This window comes from Ochlerotatus camptorhynchus, unplaced genomic scaffold (assembly GCF_037179485.1).
Source record: "Ochlerotatus camptorhynchus isolate MF236.1 unplaced genomic scaffold, CSIRO-AGI_Acam_v1.1 ptg000308l, whole genome shotgun sequence".
In the NCBI taxonomy this organism is placed as follows: domain Eukaryota; kingdom Metazoa; phylum Arthropoda; class Insecta; order Diptera; family Culicidae; genus Ochlerotatus; species Ochlerotatus camptorhynchus.
Window position 1 is genome coordinate 762,685 of NW_027040796.1, and position 22,449 is coordinate 785,133.

Genomic DNA, 22,449 nt, shown 5'->3' on the forward strand with positions numbered 1-22,449 from the left:
ATGGTGACCAGGTACATTGGTTTATTTTAGATAACAGTTTTATCTCATTGCGTTGTCCGTCGTCGGTAACAAAAGAGTGCCGAAAGAGACGCGTCATATAAAGTGATAGTGACTAAGTAGCGAGAACATTACTTACGTTCACCTCCGTCACCATCGATATGTCCTCTTCGGGTAGCTTGTTCGCGCCTACTCCCGCCGTGTCCAGTAAACTCATCAGCATTAGGTAAAACACGCAAACGTACGAACAGTTGACCACCATCTGGACAATGTTCCGTATCACAAATTTATTCATAATACTTTTTCCAGACATTTTGTGACTAAATATTACAAAATTCTTTAAAACTTTGAACCTAACTCGTTTCCTTCTTATATAACTAAAAGCTGATCAATATCACAAAGACGATTTTAAAATCTGCAATTCTAATACACCGAACACCTCTCTCCTGGATCACTTCCAGGGCAACAGAGCACTTAGTAGCTAGGTAGTAACTGTTCAAAGATGATCGATTTTTGTACGTCGCTCCTTCTGCTGCAGCACCTTCAACTTTTTATGGCGTATTTTGAGACCGACGAGATGCTACGTCCAACAAAAACGAGCTTCCAAAAACAACTTTTCTTGCTACTATCTTCAGGTATTCGTATTTCACTCTCGAAATTAAACTGATTTTTCTCTAATAACTACAGCTAGCGCGCGGATGATTGATGCGAAAGGAGTGAATATATTTTACAAAAATCACTCCTTTTTGCTTAGCAAGAGGAGGAGGATGATGGTGAATGATAATACGCGTCACTCGTCGCCAGAACCGCAGTGTTGTCAAAATTTAATTTTTGACAACTGAATAAACCAGGAGCCAATGGTGAAGGTAGCCAGAAATCAATAAGGAGAGGGATTCGCCCAATTAGGTTGACATTTTAGATGTGAAATGTAACGTTAGCTAACGCCTGTGAAAAGGGATTTTGAGGTAAATGCATATTCGTAATCGGCATTAAAAATTGAACCAAAATCCAAAATTTCCTCGATTTTGGTACACTTGAACTATTTTAAATAAGTGCGATTGCATTAGCAAAAACCACCATCTTAGTGCCCCTTGAAGGGAGTTTGTATAGGAGCGAGCTGTCAATTTGTTAGTTAAGTGCCACCTAGAGTGCCACTAATAAAATTTCAAAGATTGTTTTTATGTGTCCCACACATGAATTTTTGCAATGTGATCAACAAATGATATTTATGTATCAGATACATACTTAATAAGTGTACACATAAAGGCCATGCGTAACCACACATACTATTCATTTGATTAAAAAACTTCATGTGTGCTTCTGGGTGGATTCTGTTTATGTGTGATCACATGAAAATCATGTGGAATTTCCGAGCTTTCGATTTAGTAGAGTAAATGTCTTATCATCTTGAACAGCTTTTCTATAATATCGAGAATAAAGCGAGACCTCGATCGAGACCCACAATACTGCGTCAATGTCAGCGTCAGTCAGTCGCCAAGTAGAGATGTCGGAGGAAAAACAGTAGTAGCAACAATCAATTCGAAGTAATTTTGTTCCGTTTATTGTAAGATGAAGTTTAGAATCTTATTGTGATTTCTATGAATATTTAGACTTTCTCGACGAAATGTGAAAGCTGCCAAAATCTTCTATGGCTTTTGAAACTCTTACCATTTCCACGTTTCCTTGTCGTTTTCGCGTGCAAACAGGTTCAGCAGAGTGGATTTGTTATGTAAACATGACCAGCGGTAAGCTCAAGAACAAAGGGGTCAAAAGTAAACATATGGAAGAGGATTAACCAGCTGGTTTGGAACATTTAATGAGTCAAATGTAAACCCCAGAAGAAATGTCATGGAAACCAAGCGTTATATATGTTCCAAGGTGGGATTGGTGGGAGCGAAATCGAAAGCGAAATTTGAGAACGACGAAATTAAAATCATTCGAGTCTAAATGAAGAAAAACTTCACAATACATTAGTAAAAGAATAGTACAAAATGAAATTAAAATTGTACTCAGTGTAGTAACACGGATATTATAGCAAAAAGTTCAAACCCCTTCCTGGCTTGAAAACGTAAGCACACAAGAAATTGTCTTGCTCATCTCTCGTGTTTGACACCGTGGTGCGAGATCGTTTTCCGTTCGAGACTACACGAAAGGAGGAGAACGCACGCACACGAACAACGACACCGTGGCTGCCGGTTCGGAGAAGAAAAGCGGCAGTGAAAAAAGATCATTATTGGTGGACCGCCATAGTGGCATCTGGCACACCAGGTAGAAAGGTTCCGGTACGAGTGCAGAGTGACGACAAAGTAGACGGGTGGACAGTACAGCCGGCCAAACCACTTCCAACGCTAACCGCCCGTAGAAGACGTGCACACGCACTGGTCACGAAACGGACTCTTGGTCAGGAATTCAGCGTAGTCGAAGGTAATTTGCTGCATAAAAGATGGCGACGATGATGCTAACATGTTCGTTTTAATTAGGCACTTTTCAAATCGGCTTGAGCCAGGAACAGTGATCAACCGGTCGCTACACGGACCGCACGGAAAACGACTGAATTGGAACGAGAAAGAAGCGTCCCGATCCGAGGGTGAGTTTCACGGCACAAGTATTGTCTCTGCCGATATTAATAGAAAGCCTTTTCAGGGCGCTTTATTTTGCCACGGACTCAAGATTCGGAAAGTGCGGGAAAGCCGGCTGACGTCGACGGAATTGGACCACTCGATGGTCAAAGACGGTAGTGTGACGAGGACCGACGACGGAGCTCCGTGTGACGGCAAGCGATTGGACCGCTCGATGGTCAAAGACGGAGGTGAGACGAGGACCAACTACGGAGGCCCGTGTGCCGGCGAGCGTTGGTACCGTGCGGCGAGTGACCAACAGGACGTCGGTCTCAGACGGAAGCGTACGACGATCGTTCGTCGAGTTGCCGACCAGACGACGGCGGGAAGCTAGTCAATCGCGAGCCCCGAGGACATGCAGTGAGCCTCTTAGCGGCAACAACGCCGGCGAGCAGGAGAAAATGTGAGTACGTTCCAATGTACGAATACACGTATGTTGACAAGTTATGTTCTCATGATTTTGTTTGATTTGTTGGTGCACATTGCCCTAAGTGTTTGTGATTGGTCCACCCTATGGTAGTTCTGCTCTACCGCAACCGGGGAACTGTAACAATTTAAATTCTTATTGTGCACAGATTAATTTTAATATTACCCAAATAAAAAATTACCATAAACAAATGATAGCACAACTATTCATGAGCTATTCCACAAATTGTTAGGATGATACCCCGAACACGTCATTAAGCAAATTAACCTTAACATTTTTATTAGGGTAGCTATTCAAATTAACGGTATTCTATATACTACACACTTAAATTTTTTTCGCCGAGATTCCAACAGCCGAGTAGTTCTGCAATTTATTTTGCTAAGATTCAGTAAAACCATTGCCGAGATTCAGCTAACAAATAAGATTTTGCTGAGATATCAGCTAACAAATAGATATTTTACAGAGATATCAGCAAAAGTAAATGCCAAGGTACTCGGCTGTTGGAGATTTTACCGAGCTAGATTAAGTGTGTACACGAAACGAAAATCAATTATTTTATGCACGTGTTTCACTTATACATTTTTGCCAAAACATCAGCCTTATACATTTCATAAGACAAATCACATAGGTCATATAAGAATGCATATAGGGTATGTGTGACCGCTTATACATTTCATTAGACACATGATCTTCATTAACTTTTTGCAAGACGTCTGCTTATTAGTTGACTTATACATTTTATGAATAATCAGCAATAGAAATTTTCCCAAAGGTATACACTCCAAATTTTGAATTTACCTTCCAGCAATTTGAATAACTGAATAATGTCCAGCAAAACTATTTTTTACTGGATACCCAGCAACGCTTTGTTTAAAGTGCTGGAAATCAGTAAACGTATTTTTATTGCAGAAAACCAGTAAAATATGCAGGTGCTGTCAGTTAGACTTATACTTTTTCACGTGAATCTCATGTTGGTGAACAGTTCGACAGTGAGCATGCATAAGGGCGTAAACGCGATGATCGATTCTCTTCGTCGATTTTCTCTTTTGTTAATAACTCGCTAGAATTAACGTTTCTCGGTGCGTTTGCTGTTGCTTTTGATAGCCAATACAACCTGTTACATTTCTGCATTGAACAAATTCTAGAAAATTGTTTTGCTTAGCTGTAGAAATGCAAAGAGAAAATCGATGAAGAGAATCGATCATCGCGTATACGCCCTTATGCATGCTCACTGTCGAGTTGTTAAAGTCAGGTGACAATATTATTGATTCAGTATTTATCTATTTCCTGCAAATATTTATCTTTGAGAGTGGTAACAACAATCAATACGAAACTAACGATTTTAAATTGGCTCACCACTTTAGTAGCCTATTGGTCCCAAGCAAACGATTAACGTACCCTATTCTAGTTGAAATTCTATTACTACACTATGTTTGTTTTGATTCGCTATGAAAGTTTGACAGATAACATCAGGGGTGTGTGGATTCATGCAGAACATGCAGGGGTGAGTGAAATAGCTTGGGACTGCTTGGGACCGTTGTTCTGGTACTGAGTGAGCCAAAAATAATAATGATTTTCTTCGGGACCTACTAGTCTTAGAGTTACCTCTATGGTGGTAAGATCCTCATGAAAGTCAAAATAAACTCTATTATGAATATATCTTTTCCAGATGCTGTCTAAAGCAGGTCCAGAAATGATCACCGACAGTTTCCTTACCTGGTGGAGTTCATCCATCATATACATTGTTTTAATCCCAAATAACATCAATCAACCATGCCGATACCATAAAATACGCTACAATATGAATAAATACATAAACTTCTCTTGTAAATCAATAATCTATATACATTTATTAAAACAGATTAACAAAACAAAATAATGCTGAAAGTACAGCAAAATCCTACTGCTGTTGATAAAAATAATTGCTGAAAATCCAGCAAAGTAACTGTCAAACTGGATTGCTGAAAGGTCAGCAAAGTTCATTTTTGCTGAATGGATTGCTGGAGAACCAGCTCGGCAAAATCCAGCAAAAAATATTAGGAGATTTCTATCCGTGTATATAGAAAGACCAGGAGGTTCTGAAGAAACATACTCAATCTGTTGTCTATAAGAAAGACTTTGGCAGATTCTAGTACTAGAATGGGGTACACTTATAGATGTGCTTGGGCTAGTCAAGTAATAAGCCGATTTGAAATCGTTAGTTTCGTATTGATTGTTGGTTCTACCAAGTTCTAGTATATCAGCCGGATTTTTTTTTCGAGTCGTCCCAAAAAGGCGTTATTTAGAACCCAATCGAAAACTTGCCCATGCAGCATCCAATTCCAGTTGTAAACGATTCGTCGACCACCGAGCTGTCATTCTCGGTGATGCCAAAACAAAATCGCTGAACTCGACGAAACTTTCCTTTTTGGCAAGACCACCCCACCGTCCTCCGGCCTGCGCTCCGTTCCCTTTGCGTGGTTTGATTCGTGGTTTCGGTCCAACAACAACCACTCGCCAGTAGCAAACAAGAAAGGCAACCTGTTGCGTGTGTGACGCCGTCCCGGAATCATTTTCTTTTCGTGCTTCATTTTTTTGGTTGGATTCATTTTTTGGGTTCGCTGTTTTTTGATTTTATCCTTCCAGAAAGCTTCCGGTGGCGCGGAGTTCGGTCTCAGTTTGTAATGTTTGTGGAAATGTACCCGTTCGTTGTGATTTTATGTTATAAATTTTACGTGTGCCTCGAGGAATAGTGTTTTAAACGTGAACAAATTCTACGTGCATGAGAGAGTGTTGTGCTGGAACTGGGAGATGAGCGTAATGGCGACGACGACGACGGCAAAGATGAAACCATCAACAACAACAACTGAATTTCTGCCCGGAGACGGGGCGGATTTGGGTTCGCAGAAGAAACTGGCCAGTGTCAGCAGTGAACAGGAACAGGATGATCTGGATCTATTCCTGAGTGAAATCACAGTGCAATTTGATGACGGAGTGCAAACATTGTACGTTGGCCCCGTCGAGATTGTTGATGATGATGATGATGATGATGGTAATGATGACCATGACGACGATGGTGACGGCAAAGGTAGTGATGATGCAGAAGGTGAAGTTACTCCAAAAGTTGAACAAACATCAGAGGTAGATAGCATGACCGAACCTGAGCAGCAACCAATTGCAGATGCCTCCCCCACTTCGGCCCAAGATAGTGAGGTCGTACAGCATGATGACGTCACTGAACAAGACGCCGATGTTGATCTTATAATCTCAGAAGCAGCATTAGCATCATTAACACCAGCCACGGGCGACGCGGCGGAAGCGACTCAACCAGAAGAAAGCAGCATACAACAACTACCACAGCTTCCGTTGGCGTTGATTACTACGACTACAATTATGACAACGACGCCGCCGCCATCACCACCGCCACAACCGGCGAGTGATGGTGATATTGCTGTTGCACCGGCTGGGGGTGGGGAACCTCCCAAGGAGGCGGTAGATTCAGCAAACGACGACCGTCTCCATCATTTGACAGCAGCTGCTGTTGTTATTGATCCGAAAAATGGAGAAGATTCGCAGACAGTCTCGAATGAAGGTGAGTTTTGGTTGATTTAATCACGCAATGTACTGAAATGAACAGGGTATCAGCATTCTATTGTGGTTGTGTTATGCAGATCATCTACTGTTGTGCAGTAATCTGTAAAAAAGTGTGGAAAGAACCGGAGGTATGTTTGGGCAAAATTACATAAACAGTGTCGGAAGGGATTTTATCGATATTCAAAAAAGTGACGAAAATCGTAACATTGGGCCTGTTTGGAAATCCTAAAAAAGTGATAATGGAACACTTTGCAGATACATTAATTCCATGTTTATCGAACTTATGACCAAAATCGTTCCAAAATAATCAGTACAATAGCGCAAAACAATGTTATTTGTTTCACTTTCCATTCAATGTACTGTGCTAAGAGTATTGAAGGATTAGTCGTGGAATATACAAATAAATCAAGGGGAAGGAGCAATGCAACCACTTGGAACAAAAGAATAACGAACATTCCCTTCAATTGCCCGTTGGCCAATATCTACATCTGGTTGGCTGGGTGCACATGAGACCATATGAGATGCTTATCCAAGATGGAGTCCCGTGGTAGTTTTCTGCACTCACATCCATTTTCGTCGTTTCTTCTTCTTCGCGGCCCTGACTTTTACCTAGTTGGTTTTGTTTGTCTGGCATTGAACAACGTGATACTCGTTTTTTGTCCCATGAGAAGGGTAGTGTTTTCGGATACCTGCATGTAGAGCAGAAGCTTAAAGTATGAATGCACCTTATAAGGTTTTTTTTACCTGTCCGGTGTTGAAATATTACGGTTGCACGGAGAAGATAAATATGTACGCAATCTAGGTACAATTTGTGTCGTGTTTTGGTTTTGCGCGGCAATACATTTGAAATAGGGTTTTTAGAACCGATTGTTTCAGAATGATCACGTGAAACTTCGCAATTTTTATCATTTGTTTTAGGTCTCGTTCAAAATGTTAATGTGTTAGTTAATTCTTATTAAAGCTCAGTGTTTGAGGCGGTCGGTTTGGACATTTTCTTCAAAAAATCTTATGATTCTCATCGGTATTTCCATGAAATTTTCTCAATAACAGTATCGGGATTCTCTGCCAAAAACACTTTTTGGATTCCCTCCTAAAAATATAGAAATTTAATCTACAATTATCTTCGTATTCAAGGGCCTCAGATGGCCTAGTGAATTAAGGCACGGCATTACTAAGCCAGAATCCTAAGCAGTTTGATTTCCTGAGGTGGAACCTCCTCCATGTGATTTAGCTCCAGATATTCACGAACGAAGGCTTCGTATTCTCGCTTGAATTCCGCTTTTGTATCGACTTAAGCCGCTTCAGTGCAGCTGTTATCGATTCTCCTAGGAGTGGCTTGTCGAACGGCAAACGAACAATGAAGCACCCATTCTCATCACGCGACAAGGTCGATTTGAAAAATTCAACCACCTTGATTTCGGAACGAGTCAACTGTGGTTTGTTACGCAGCTCCTCTTGCTCCCAGAACTATTGTAGGGTACGATTCAAATCCATTTCCGTGTGATTGATCATAGTATAATTGCTGGCAATGGACTCGGCTTCGTCGTACCTCCCCGCCACGATCCACCCGAAAACCGTGCGTTGGGCCACCGTTAGGCCGCATTCGTCCTTGACTTGACCTCACTCGAGAAGCTCAAGAAAGACGTTCGATCCCAAAATTACGCCAATGGAAGCCGGTCTGTTGAACAACGGGTCCGCCAGCTCATTGATATTCTCCAGCAGCTTCATGTTGCTTAGCTTGAAACGTTGCGAAGGAATACTAGACGTCAACTTACCGAGAACGTATGCATTGGTTGTAATAATGATACATTCGCTGAATCTGGACGCTAGTCGTAGTGAAACTACACCACGAGTGAACCCTACCTTTTGCTGACCAAGCCCACTGACTACCAGCTTACCGCTACGCCTCGGCAGTTCCAATTTCCTAACGCATTCCTCTGACACTAATGTAGCTTGCGATCAATCCGCCTTCTGTACATTCACAACTGCCGTTGGCAGCAGCGGAATGGTGCGGTGCTCCTCTATGGGCAATTCCGCCATCAGAACCGCAACATTTTTATCTTCACTCTTCGTCACGATCTTTTCCGGAACATCATTTTCATTCGGCTTTTCTTCGGCACGTTCAAGTTTCTTCGCAACGGGATACAGCAGCGTATGATGCCGTTGTTTGCATTCCGGAGTATGGCATACTGACTTAGAAGAACACGACTTGGCAGTATGCAACGGCCTCAAGCAGTTAAAACACAGTCTAGTCTTTTGAGCCAAGCTTCGGCGATCTTCTACACTCATTTGCTTAAAATCTTCACAGAAAAACGTATTTTGCTCTTTTGATTCGATGCTACTGCATGTAGCGATTTCATTTTCTTCTCGACATTCACTGATTTGGATGCATCTTTTTTGAAAACTTCCTTCTCAACGCTTCACACCGCTTCTTTAGGAACGACAACAAATCCTCGAATGTCGGATTTTCGTTCTCGATGACCTTCTTCGACCAGCTTGTTTGCATCACGTACCGCAGTGCGAACATAGATTCGGACCACTACCTAGTTGCAGTATGGATGCGCTCAAAACTCTCGACGGTGCATAACACCCGTCGAAGTCGAACGCCGCGATCCAACATGCGCAGCAGCTGGAAGTTGCACTACCCACGGAAAAGCAGCTTGGCGCGGCTTCTCTTGAAGATGACTGAAGGGACATCCGTTCCGCCATAGGTAGTACTGCTGAAGCGGCATTAGGTACTGCAATCCCGGACCGAAGAAATGACTGGTTTGACGACGAATGTTAGTAGAGGAGAAGAATGCAGCACGGGCGAGAATGCTGCAACACCGCACGAGATTGAATGTAGAGCGATACAGACAAGCGCGGAACAGACAAAACTCGGTTTTCCGAAGGAAGAAGCGTCAGCAGGAAGACCGAGATCGCGAGGCGATGGCAAATCTATACCGCGTAAACGACACACGGAAGTTCTACGAGAAGCTTAATAGTTCGCGCAAAGGCTACGTGCCGCAAGCCGATATGTGCAAGGACTTGAACGGTAACCTTCTCACGAACGAGTGTGAGGTGATTGAGAGGTGGAAGCAGTACTATGACGAGGACCTCAACGGTGAAGCAGCAGAAAACGAAGGTGGCCCGGCAACAGACCTTGGAGTACGCGCAGAAGACGACAGGCTACCGGCCCCTGATTGGCTGAAGAACAACAAAGCAACTGGTGTAGATAAACTACCAAGTGAGCTATTAAAATACGGTGGTGAAGCACTGACTAGAGCGCTGCACTGGGTAATTGCCAAGATTTGGGAGGAGGAGAGATTACCGGAGGAGTGGATGGAAGGTGTCGTATGCCCAATCTACAAAAAGGGTGATAAGTTGGATTGCTGCAACTACCGCGCGATCACACTGCTAAGCGCCGCCTACAAGGTACTCTCCCAAATTCTATGCCGCCGCCTGTCACCATTTGCGAGAGAGTTCGTGGGGCAATACCAGGCGGGATTCATGGGTGTCTGCGCTACCACGGACCAGATTTTCATGATTTAGCAGGTTCTGCAGAAATGCCGCGAATACAACGTGCAACACACATCATTTCTAGATAGAGCTGGAATTAGGGCGTAACAGCTTTTGTAAACAATGACTTCTATCGATGATTTCTAGGAACTCAAGGCACGCCCACGCATACCAGCATAACCATCGGATAGGGAAAGTCTTTCCCTACTCGATGAAGATGATGGTTTGCGTGGGCGAGCCTTGAATTTCTAGAAATCATCGATAGAAGTCATTGTTTACAAAAGCTGTAAGGCCCTAATTCCAGCTCTATCTAGATTTGTTCATCGATTTCAAATCCGCATATGACACAAATGATCGAGATCAGCTATGGCATATTATGTACGAGTACGGATTTCCGGATAAACTGACGCGATTGGTCAAGGCGACGATGGATCGAGTGATGTGTGTTGTTCGAGTATCGGGACACTCTCGGGTCCCTTTGAATCTCGAAGGGGATTACGGCAAGGTGATGGACTTTCGTGTCTGCTATTCAACATCGCGTTAAAAGGTGTGATCAGAAGAGCTGGGATAGACACGAGTGGCACGATTTTCAGGAAGTCCATCCAGCTTCTTGGCTTCGCCGATGACATTGACATCATGGCACGGAACTTTGAGACGATGGCGGGAACGTACATCAGACTGAAGGCTGAAGCTAGGCGGATTGGACTTGCCATCAACGCATCAAAGACAAAATGCATGAAAGGAAGAGGTTCTAGGCAAGACAATGTTAGCCTTCCACCCCGAGTTCAGATTGACGGTGACGAAATCGAGGTGGTCGATGAGTTCGTGTATTTGGACTCACTGGTGACCGCTGAAAATGATACCAGCAGAGAAATTCAAAGACGCATTATGGCAGGGAATCGTGCCTACTTTGGACTCTGGAGGACGCTCCGGTCGAATAAAATTCGTCGCCGCACGAAGTTGACTGTCTACAAGACGCTGATTAGACCGGTGGTCCTCTACGGCCACGAGACCTGGACTATGCTTGTGGAGGGCGGATGGATGACGGAACGTGGAGGAGGCGATTGAACCACGAATTGCACCAGCAAAATTTGGGCGACTACGGTGGGCTGGGCACGTCGTAAAAATGCCTCACGACGACCCAGTGAAAATGGTTCTAGAAAGTGACCTAACAGGAACAAGAAGAAGAGGCGCGCAGCGGGCAAGGTGGATCGACCAAGTAGAAGGCGACCTGCGGACCCTTCGCAGACTACGAGACGAGGCGAAGTGTTGCCATGGATCGAGTAGAGTGGAGACGACTTCTTCGGACAGCAGAGGACAACAAGGCCTTAGCCTGATTGGGAAGGTAAGGTAAGTTGTTTGCGTCTCCTTGTCCAATTTCTTCAGCATCAGATGGATCAACTAAGGATCCCGACTTCGAAACTCTTCTCCAAGAGCGTCTAGTTGCTGTACTACCTCATCGGAGGTCGAAACCAACTTGATCAGTGCCTGGCATTTGTGATTTCTGGTTGATCCATGAACTCGCGAACAAAAGAAAACACCGTATACCGCTTCTTGTCGCAGTGGTAGTTTTCGTAGTTCGCACTGGAAATCTTGAATTTGTTCACCAGTCGTTTGGCATCTCCGTCCAAATACGAAAAAAGATACTGCATCTTTAGCGAATCCGAATTGTCCTTTCTGTTGTGAATGGTAGACTGATAACGGTCCTTGAACGTCAACCGTCCCTTGCGATCACCACTGAACGTTGAAATATTGATCGCTGGGAGACGAACACTCAACTGGGGTGCAGCATTCGACACCTGCTCACCTTCCGGGAAAGCTTTGACACTATTCGACACCTGAGCCAACACTGCATTCGCCGTTACTTGATGTTGTAGCAATAATTGTCGCAGTGTTTCCATCAACAGCTGCATCGCATCCTTCCAATCCTTGGATTCTGCATTCGTTCGCTGGCTGACGGTCGACTCGACATCATCCAGAAAAGTCTCGAACATATTCTTCGCTCGGTAGTAGACACCGAAAAAATCCACTAGAGATGAACTAGCCTAAGGCTAAAAATCTCTTTAAAAAAGAATTAAAAAAAAAAAAAGAAAAAATCCTCATGCACATCAAATACGGATGCAACTGCTGTCGGATCCTTTTGATTCTCCTGGATTTCCCCTTGTGTAGCTCGGAAGTTCTCAGCAAGCACTTTGAGTTGATCCAGCCGTTCTATAACCTCACTTTGCGAGTTAGCATCGCTGAGGTTTTTCGCGACCTAAAACTCTCCTTTCACTTGCGCCACTAGCGCATTGCGGCGAGAAAACAGTTAGCCGGCGCCGGTGGTGTAGTGGTAAGCGTGACTGCCTTCTAACACCCCAATGGGTCTGGGTTCAATCCCAGCCGAGGTCGGTGGGATTTTTCTGAGGCATAAAAATCTCTGGTCACGTCTTCCTTCGGAAGGGAAGTAAAGCCGTTGGTCCCGGCCCATGTGTGTGCCTTCCTGCACATTCGATTGCCGTCAATGGATGGCAATCGATGTCCGTCGGTGATTGGCACTAGATTGCGGAACAGAGACCGACGTTAAATAAATGAAAGAAGAAGAAGAAGAGAAAACAGTATCTCCAGGTTCGCCATGATCCGGCTCGAAGGACCAAATGTTTCAATATGGACTGCATGGAGGGCCCTTCTTTTGGACTGGAATTTCGAGCACTAAAGGAACCAAAACTCGCGACCGATCCCTCGAACGAAAACGTGTTTTTATTGCGTTAAAAGTTACAAAAGTTATGTATTTATCTCTCTTTGTTTTTATTATCTACCACATTATGCGATTGGTTACGAAGTGGCTAACTTGTTTTTGTTGTGATGTGATGTGATGTGATGTGATGTGAATAGAACCCACCATCAGTGCAAGGATTACCTATGACTGCAGATACTTCACTGATTGTAAAGTTCTGCCTGATGGTTTGTTGCAGCAGGGTGAATCAACTTCATTGAAGACCTTTGGAAGACAAACGATAAGATGTACGTCTATCAACACGTGACAAGGTCTACAAATCCTTTGAAACCCTTAGGCTGCCCCCCCAAACCCAGTATATAGTAATATTTGATAAATGAAATGTATTCAAAAAAGGGATATTTAGAGAAAACAATCTTCAACTGGAATGTACTCACCAAATCAATATATCCGGGAGCGCATTCTCGGTGCTTAATTTTCTCTAGTCATTTTTAAACATTTCCTCCTCCAGCGAATCCAACCACACAATAACTAAATATCACTTTTCTTCTTCATGTCACTCTGTGCACAAAAGCAATGCACACCGCAAAAACCTAATAATAGATCAGCGCGGTCGAGTCACACCGTCAACAAAGGGAGCGAGAGCACTCCAGGCACCGAAGCAACAGGGGAAAAACATCAGCACAAATCATTCTAAATCGAATTATCGCGTCCGGGACACAACACTATTCAAATGCGAGCACCGAAAAACTACACGGCAGCACAAAGATAGCCCGAGCTCTAAAAAAAAGCACGCAGCGGAGAAAAAACACACAACCGTTCTCGAACGCTTCTCAAAGCGGACTACGGCTAACTTGTTTTTGTTGTTGTCATTAACCCACAGAAAAAAGTTCGGTTGTATGAAGCGTCTTTTCTCAATTCAAGCATAACTTTTCAAAAGGACGTATGTAACATTGGATAGGAAATTAGGAACAATGGATAGCAATGTCTATATGAGATTATTAAATGCTATTTAAAAGTTAATGCTATTTTTTTTTTAAATCTGTTTGTGCTATTAGTTAGATAAAGGGATTGCGTTTAAGAGAATTGTGAAAAATGTCGAGATTTGCAAACACGGACAAGACTTTTGATAAAACAAAAGCGTACACCATTTACTTTTGTACTACTCACATACACCTTGATTGATTCGTCGGTATCACACCTTGATTGTTACATACACCCTGCATGATTCGTCTATTTGACAGAAGGGTTTTCACATACGTCAAATCAGATACACCGGTGTTTGTTTTGCTGTGAAGATACGTCGGCAGCTCGAAAAGCATTGAGGAATTGTCGGTTGGTTGGTTTATTTACATAACTACCCAGAGTTGTGGAATAATCGATGTGAAAAGCGGATATGAGAGGTTCATCGCATTATCTGCTGTCAGATGTTATACGTTTTGCGTTTTTCGTATTAAGAAAGCGCTGGTTAGATTGGTATTAAAGAGCCTGAATTTATAAAGAGACGACATCTTATCCATTTGACAGGTCTTCTGCTCGATTGGAATGACTTTTCCTATGACTTTGACAGACAATCGATTGTTCCAATTTTGACATGTCGCCTCTTTATAAATTTAGGCTCTTTAATTGGTATGTGAAGTTCAGTATTAAAGTCAAGATTAAAGTGCAATTTTATTAGAATACCTTTGAAATAATAAACATGTTGCTCAAGGAAATACAAAAACAAACATATCATAACTTTTTTTTTAGCAGGATTCAAACAGAGACTTCATCGTAATCGGATGTAATCTTACATGATTAAACCCACAACCAGTATCGGGTTGCCACGAAGCATCATCAACAGAATGGAAAGAGCAGAAGAGGAAATGACTTTTCTTGGACAGAATTGCTTTGTGACATCTCTGGCCGTTTGATTCCTTTCGTTGGTAGTATTTCTGTGCTCGAGTGGAACGTTATACAAAAAAATCACTACTAGAACTACTAGAAGAACAGAAGCTGAATATAGTTTGACACCTGCTGGGAATGTAGAAAAAAAGAGTGCTTGAATGTTACCAGGCAGAATGTTATTGAGTGAATGTTTTGATCACAAAGTAAAGCGGCTCGGATATCATCAACCAATTGTCGTAAAGCGTTGTCATTATTCTGAAGAGGAGAAGCATCATCGTGCACGTTTAGATCTAGGCTTGGAGGCAATCCTTCTTGCGGAACTGTCTCCACTCCTTCGAAATATCCCACGCTTTAATAAAACATACCTAGCAGTAGCTGAATACCGTTGAAATCCATTTTGTATCTACTTAGAAACAACTTGACGTATCTGCTGATTGATAGTGGTTGCTTTGTTTTTTCACATACAACGCTTCACTGTGAGCGTATCTGCAGTTTTTGTGTTATCATCAAATTTTAGCAGTTAAGTCATGTTGACATTAAAAGGGTGTATCAACACCATTTTAAAAACAATGAAAGAAGGTCACATAGGGCGTTCATTAAATATATTTTCCATAATGCATTACAATTTCAAACCTTGTTTTTCATTAACTCGTAGCATGTATTTTATGTTCGGTTAGATGCAAAATATCGATTTGTTTATTTTTGCGACTTACGTCCTTTTGAAAAGTTATGCTTGAATTCGTTTTTTGGGAGCGACTCTTGTGGATGTCCGAAATCGCCTGTTTTTTACTATGAAAAGACATTAAATTTTGAAACCCTATAAGGAAAAGTGGGGCAATGTTGGCACCCGCTTAAAAGTCAACTTAATGAACATATTTTACAAAAAAAAATGCTTGAAGCCTACTTCAACTATCCATTTCATTTAAGTCTAACAAAATACTTTTCTCTAGAGCAAATATTCGAAAAATGTTAGACTAGCTCAAAATGTCTAAAATGTTATAAGATTTCTGAATCAGAAAATAAGGTCTATCAGTAGTTTCTTATTACTTACCGTTGATATTTCTTCAGCAGCTTTATAAATGGTTTCGGTTACAAAACGAACATTTCTGAAATCTTCGTTCATAAGATTCAAAAGTTTACTTTTAATATTCAATTTGTATTTCTGAAGAATTTTCTCCAACACCGTACTTTTCAAGTATGTATTGGCGACCATAGATCCAAATGTTTCCCGGAGGAGACTGGCGTCCCACAAGGCTCTGTGATCGCAGTCACGCTGTTTTTAATACGGATGAACGGAGTTTTCAACAATCTTCCCAAGGAAATATACATTTTTGTGTATGCAGACGACATCGTATTGGTAGTAGTTGGCAGCACCGTGAAGGCTATCCGCAGAAAATTAAAAGCAGCCACGAACACTGTCTTACGGTGGACTAAATCCGTTGGATTCCACCTTTCGGTGGAAAAATGTGCTGCTACTCATATCTGTCCGATGAACCACCATGTACTCCGCTCTCCAATCAGCATTGATGAAAGAATCATGCCCTAAAAGAGGTCTATCCACATCCTCGGCCTACGACTCGATATGCATCTAAACTTTGTCAACCACTTTAATGAGGTGAAAAAGAGCTGCCAAACGAGGATTGATTTACTCCGAACACTGGCCAAAAGACACTTAATGAACAACAGTGCTATTCTTATGCGTGTAGCAAAAGCGGTAGTTGATTCCAGACTGACCTACGGTTTAGAACTGACTTGCCTGGCTGCTGATAGGTTGATTTCCAAACTGGCTCCAGTGTATTATCAGGCCATTAGGGTCACATCAGGTCTCCTCCCCTCCACCCCCAGGTTGGCAGCCTGCGTGGAGAGTGGAAGGCTACCTTTTGAAAAGTACATAGTTGCATCTGTTTGCAAGAAAGCGATTAGCTTTGCAGAAAAGACTACAGGGACAAGTGACGGAGTGTCCCTCCTCATGAAGGCGAACGATCTCCTGCATAATACCGCCAACCTGAAGCTCACCCCGTTTTTTTTTTTTTATACTGGGGGAATCTGCTCCCAGACACCTGAGAAGATAACTCAGGGTGTGGGAATGGGAGAAGTAGCGCTCCCGACCCACTAAACCTTACCCTGTGCTCTTGGCCCTTGCCCTCCCCGGAACCGCCCGAAAGCATTACATCATGGGAGGGGGCCGGTTGCGCTATGTCGCATCACACTACTGGTGTGTCACAGACATGACACTCGCTACTGCACCGTGAGCAGCTGTGCAGGGCCTTCCTCTTATTGTTCGCATGAGTTCTAGAGCAGACGTGATAGCCAGCCAACTGTCCACGGCAGGACAGGACAGATGTGACCGCTTACCAGCTGCGTGTGCTACGACTTGGTCAGAGTCGTCTACACTCTAAGAACCCGGTGTCACTCCTACCTTTGCACAACGAGGGTTTGTGCAGGGCTTATCGACCTTCTGGGACGAGATGGATGGGGCTCCAGCGTCCTTACTCTGCTGTAGTTCGTTTAGCCGCAATATCTCTCCCTTGGGTTCGATAATTAACGTTTCCAGGACACACCACGAGGAGGTGAACTTCTTCATGCCCCTGGAGCTCCCCCTGTAGCTAGGGTCCACTGGTTTGGAGCCAGAGGTTGGCGATAAAGAACAGTTTCCGGGCGGGAACCAACTCCCCTGCGCTAGTGAGAACAGTAGCCGAATTACATCGAACCAAATACAACAATCATCAAGTACGATACACCGACGGATCCCGAAGTGGCGGTAGAGTTGGTATTGGGATTTTCGATCCGGAGCTGTGCGCCTTTTACCGACTACCAGACCCATGCTGCGTTTTCACCGCTGAAGCAGCCGCCATTCTCGTAGCTGTCACCCTACCCTCCAACAAACCGATCGTCATATTCTCCGACTCTGCCAGTGTTTTAGCAGCTCTTCAGTCTGAAACAGCTAAACACCCCTGGATCCAGGGTATCCAGCAGTTCGCTCCTAAGTAAAAAACCTTTGTCTGGGTCCCCGGACACTGTGGGGTCAGAGGTAATGAGGAAGCCGACCACCTGGCGGCTTCCGGAAGACAGTCCAACTTTTACACCAGAAAGGTCCCGGCCCAGGACATAAACCGGTGGATCATAGTCACTATATGGAGCTGGTGGACTAACGAATGGATGCGATTTCGAGACTTATTTATCCGGAAGGTAAAAAGGGATACCAGGAAATGGGAGGATCCACCTCAACACCGACTTCAAGTCATTCTACCCCGGTTGAAAACCGGCCATACCAAAGTCTCCCACAACATGGTAGGCGGAGGGGGATTCAGACGATAGTGCGATACGTGCAATGTTCCACTTACAGTGGAGCATTTCTTATGCGAATGCCCTCAGTACCACGAAACCCGTTCCCTTTACGGGATCTCAGGTAGCATCAGGGATACCCTGAGGGATAACCCATCCAACATCGCTGCACTTTTCTGCTTCCTTCAGGAGGCAGGTCTGATTAACCAAATTTGATCTATGAACACCCAAGCAACGACAACGGACAATGATCCGGACTCAAAACTATACCTCGGCAACAAATACTGACTCGGACACGGATGAACGAAGATATTGAACCAAGCAAAGCACGTACAAGGACACGGAAATGGACGAATGACGGCACTAAAATTAAACACAGTGACTACAAAGGAACAGGACACGGAACTTGACCACGATTATTCAAAAGGACAGTAACATCGGTAGCATTAAAGGAAAATTCCCAACTCTGAAATATTAAAACTCTGTTATTATGGGGACTCCCGCCCATCTCCTAACTCCGTATCCTCGGGGCTCTCTTCTGGAACCTCACCTCCCCTTCCTATTAACTCTGTAAATAAGGGGACTCCCGTCTGAAGTCCCCCCCCCCTCGTTTTTAAGAGATGAAACCGCCCAAGGCTGAAAATCTCTCTAATAGAGCAAAAAAAAAAAAATCAATTTGTATTCATGATGTAAATGGGGCTTGAAACTATCCATTTGGTTAAACATCATTCGAATTTCCCACTGAATTTTGTATGATTAGTGATGATTTTCTTAAGGTGGCCAAACTGCCCCACTTTTCCGTACCATTTTTTGGAATAGATCCCACCGCTTCCGGTATGCTTCATAACCACGCCTTAACTGACTTCTAGACTAACCTGTGTTAAAGTCACTTAATAATTGTGTTTTCTTTTTATTCCGCAGATCTGAACAAACAACCAGACCTCAATGCGAAAACATCTCCGCTGAAGTCTTGTTCTACAACGCCAACAGCAGCGTCGCTACCGTTCGAGATCGTAACGTCCCCGGTGAAGACTACGGCCAAGCCAACGGCTATTATTTCACCCACCACAAAGCGCAAAGATTCGGAAGATCCGCAGCCTGAGCCACAGCAACAGCGGGAACAGTCACCTCCAGCGGAACCACACTCACCGCTAAATTCACCATCCAAGCAGCCGAAAGTTGCCACGGAACATCCGATCAAAGAAGAGATCAAGCAGCTTTCGCCGGTTGTTCCAACCGCTGCTACCGAGGAGAATCGATTGGTTAAGAAGCTGGAAGAGGAACAACAAGCATCGAGGGAAGCACAACTGGTCGAAGAGGAAGAGGAAGAGGAGAGTCCCGAAGGGGAGCTTATTGTGCCGGACGTGATAGTGCCCGGAACGTACGATAAGGATTCTTCGCCAGCCGGCAGCGATAGCGGAATCGAAAATGAAGGTACGGATCTGAGTAAGATTGCCTCACAGGAAGAGGAAGAATCAGAGTTGACACTGAACGAGACTGTAAAGAACATTCCAGGGGAAATTATCGTAGGCGGAAGCGACGAGGGCCAGGGAGAACTGGTCGCGAAAGAGAATACTCAAGTGGTAGTACTAGAAGAAATAGTGATTCAGGGGGCAAAGGGTAAGCTTATTAAGTGTGCACAATGTGCGATGTGTTTTAGGAACGAACTGTGGTACAAGAAGCATCTGATGAATTACCACGGCATTGATCTGAGTAACATTGCTCACTTCCTCTCGAATCTGCAAACATTGGATGAGGGCATTCAGGATGGAGACGGAACAACGGAGCAGGAATTCGAAGGGTTCCAGCTGCAGGAGGATGAGGCGCCCGGTGGCAATAATGATGCAACCGATAAGACTGAAGATGCTGGAGAGAGTAGCAAGCGAAAGAGTGAAGAGTATGCGAAGGAAGCCGTCAAGAAAGTTCGTGAGCAGGACGCTTCGTCAACGCCAAGTCCGGCGACGTTGCAAATGTACCCGGAGGTAAAATTGTCCACCAGCAATGGAAAACCTAAGGCTGGACGACGGCGTAAGGAAAAATTGGTTCTAATAAATTCGGATGCAGATATGCGAATCAAACATGAGTACGGTCCGGCGGCTGTTCATTCGGAAGAATCAACGAGTAGTTCGTCGCAATCGTCGCAGCCTCTGATGAACAACATGTTCGTTGTTAAATATCTCGAACAGGCAGCTATGATGGCCGGAACCAGCGGAATGGTAGATATGCCAGGCATGAACAAGGAAAATTCCAAATACAGCCAAATGAAGGATCCGCTGTCCATCGAAGAACTTGACGATGGGATGACTCCCTTCGAGCGATCGAAGATCGTCGAAACAAGCAACGAAGATAAAACAACGTTTACATGCAGTATTTGCGAAACCGCATTCGAAGATCGTCAAACGATCCAAGACCATGTGAATATCGTCCATAAAGACGTGAAACGGCGCAGCTGTCCGCACTGTGGTCGGACATTTACCCAAACCGGTGACCTAACGCGGCACGTACGAATTCACACCGGAATCCGGCCGTTCAAATGTCCCTTCGACGGGTGCGAATATGCATTCATCTCGTCCGGCGATCTGCACAAGCACGTCCGTCGGCACAATCAAATGATCAATCCCATCCCCAAGCCACACGTTTGCGACAAATGTGGCAAGGACTTCGAACGGGGCTACGATTTGAAGCGACACAGCTCGATGCATGCCAAGGACGACCCGAACTTCCGGGGCTTCAACTGTGAACTGTGCGGTAAAATGTTCGCCCGAAAGGACCAATACCGAGCCCACACATATCGGCACATTGGCTACAAGCCACACAAATGTGCCCAATGCGACAAAACCTTCTCCGATGCCAGCAACTATGCCAAGCATGTTAAGGTTCACGTCACGGATGGAATGGAGCTATTTTGTCATCATTGCGAGAAAGGATTTAAGAACAAGATGGCCATCTCCAAGCACGTCCTCCGGTGCAAGTACAAATCGTCAACACGCAAAACATCCTCGCGAAAAAAGAAGCAAACCATAATCAAGAAGGAGGAGCCTGAGCCTGAGTTGGGACTGAAGTCGCGGCCGGAGGTGGAACCGGCACCCAGCGTCAGCACGATTTAATCAATCTCTCCGAGGCATAGCTCGCTTCGCAAATATCAAGTACTCAGAAAATGGAAGGTAACATTAAAATGGCAGCAGCGACAACAGCAATAGCATTGTAGCAGAAGGTGTGTACCCGGAAATCTCCCGCCCCTATTGGTAGGTTTTAGTGAGTAGCAGGGGAGTTGTCTACTTAATTATTATTTTTTTCTAGATTTATGTTAGAACTAGTGAGTGCGGAACTGAAAGTTTTCCTCCAACAAATCGCTCTTATTTTTTATAAGCGTACCTAGTTTTACAAGTCCGGTTTATTATCTGTAACGTTTTACTTCTTTGTAGCCCCCTGTCCAGAGGGGTTGCACAGCTGGAACTGAAAATGGAAGACATCCTTATTTTTATAACGACCTATTTATTATTGAGTTAGCAAAACTGCAATCAGCAATCACTAAACAAAAACACGCTACCGTGAAGGTACCATATTAGACGCAGTTGAGGAAATATAAAATTAAATGTTTATGTAAAAAATCAACACTCTTTGAACTTTTGCGGGCCACTATTTGAAATATCTAATAATAGGGGAAAAATATACAACTGGCTAAATTTTTTTGAAAAACTAACTTGATATCGTACACCGTGTGCCTAATAATTAAGCACAAATTTTCTTATGTTCCTAATTTGACGCACTATAAAAAAGTAATAGATTCAATCAATAATGATGGATTGTTGCAGATTTCGTTAAATACGTAGCGGGTACATAACATTCTAAAGTTTATTTTATGAGTTATGGCTTTTACGGAACATATTTAGACCATGTCGTAGACATAGCTTTATCGACCAAGCATAGCCATGTTAAACTTGCATTCTGGTTTTTCGTGAATATGTCATAAGGTTTGCATTGTCCATGAAAGAGCCATTTAATCAAATCAAGACAGTTCTTCCTGTTGATCTTTAAAAAAAAATAGTAATGTGTTATCAAGAAAGATTAATCAGTGCATATCTAGAGATTTTGAGACCTTTCAGTGAATGGGCTAGGTTTGGAACATGATAAATAACGGGTCCCATACAGTTGATCCAATTGTTAATTGATTTTCTGATGATTTGTCTTTCTTTCGGATTCTATGTTTTGGACTGAACACTCCCCCTTATTCTGCGAGTCACGTGACTCTCTGTCACCGGTGAGGTGACAATTGTCACCTCGTGTGAGGTGACTCTCCGTGCAAATCAAATGGAGAGTCACCTCACACGAGGTGACTATTGTCACCTCACCGGTGAGAGAGAGTCACGTGACTCGCAGAATAGGGGGGACTATGAACCTAATGTGACGCAACTTTTGTATCGCATACAACCTTGCAAAAAATTTCC

At 43.7% G+C, this 22,449-nt stretch overlaps 2 protein-coding genes across 3 annotated transcripts in view; one reads left to right on the plus strand and one right to left on the minus strand.

Annotated features, from left to right (window-relative positions):
* The window catches only part of LOC135707337 (putative divalent cation/proton antiporter TMEM165), a 30,422-nt gene extending 29,634 nt beyond the window's left edge, over nucleotides 1–788 (minus strand). The window contains exon 1 of the mRNA XM_065229148.1: nucleotides 137–788. Within this exon, the coding sequence (XP_065085220.1) occupies nucleotides 137–310 (174 nt within the window). The 5' untranslated portion in view covers nucleotides 311–788. The remainder of the gene's footprint in view (nucleotides 1–136) is intronic.
* Nucleotides 789–5,547: 4,759 nt separating this feature from the next.
* Nucleotides 5,548–22,216, plus strand: LOC135707329 (uncharacterized). Of its 2 annotated transcripts, XR_010518219.1 has the most exons (3): nucleotides 5,548–6,613; nucleotides 18,923–21,246; nucleotides 21,302–22,216. XR_010518219.1 is itself a non-coding variant. In XM_065229139.1 (2 exons), the coding sequence occupies exons 1-2, from the start codon at nucleotides 5,833–5,835 to the stop codon at nucleotides 21,106–21,108; spliced, it is 2,967 nt and encodes a 988-aa protein (XP_065085211.1). In that variant the 5' UTR covers nucleotides 5,548–5,832; the 3' UTR covers nucleotides 21,109–22,216. The 2 variants fall into 2 exon arrangements, 1 of the variants encoding a protein (XP_065085211.1); XM_065229139.1 differs by having other exon boundaries at nucleotides 18,923–22,216.
* The last annotated feature ends 233 nt before the right edge of the window (nucleotides 22,217–22,449 follow it).

What these genes read in the sequence shown, in the direction of transcription:
- LOC135707329 (XM_065229139.1), top strand. Translation starts at nt 5,833, where the DNA reads ATGAGCGTAATGGCGACGACGACGACGGCAAAGATGAAACCATCAACA. An exon ending in GCAGACAGTCTCGAATGAAG is followed by an intron (nt 6,614 to 18,922) that starts GTGAGTTTTGGT and finishes TTTATTCCGCAG; the next exon opens with ATCTGAACAAACAACCAGAC.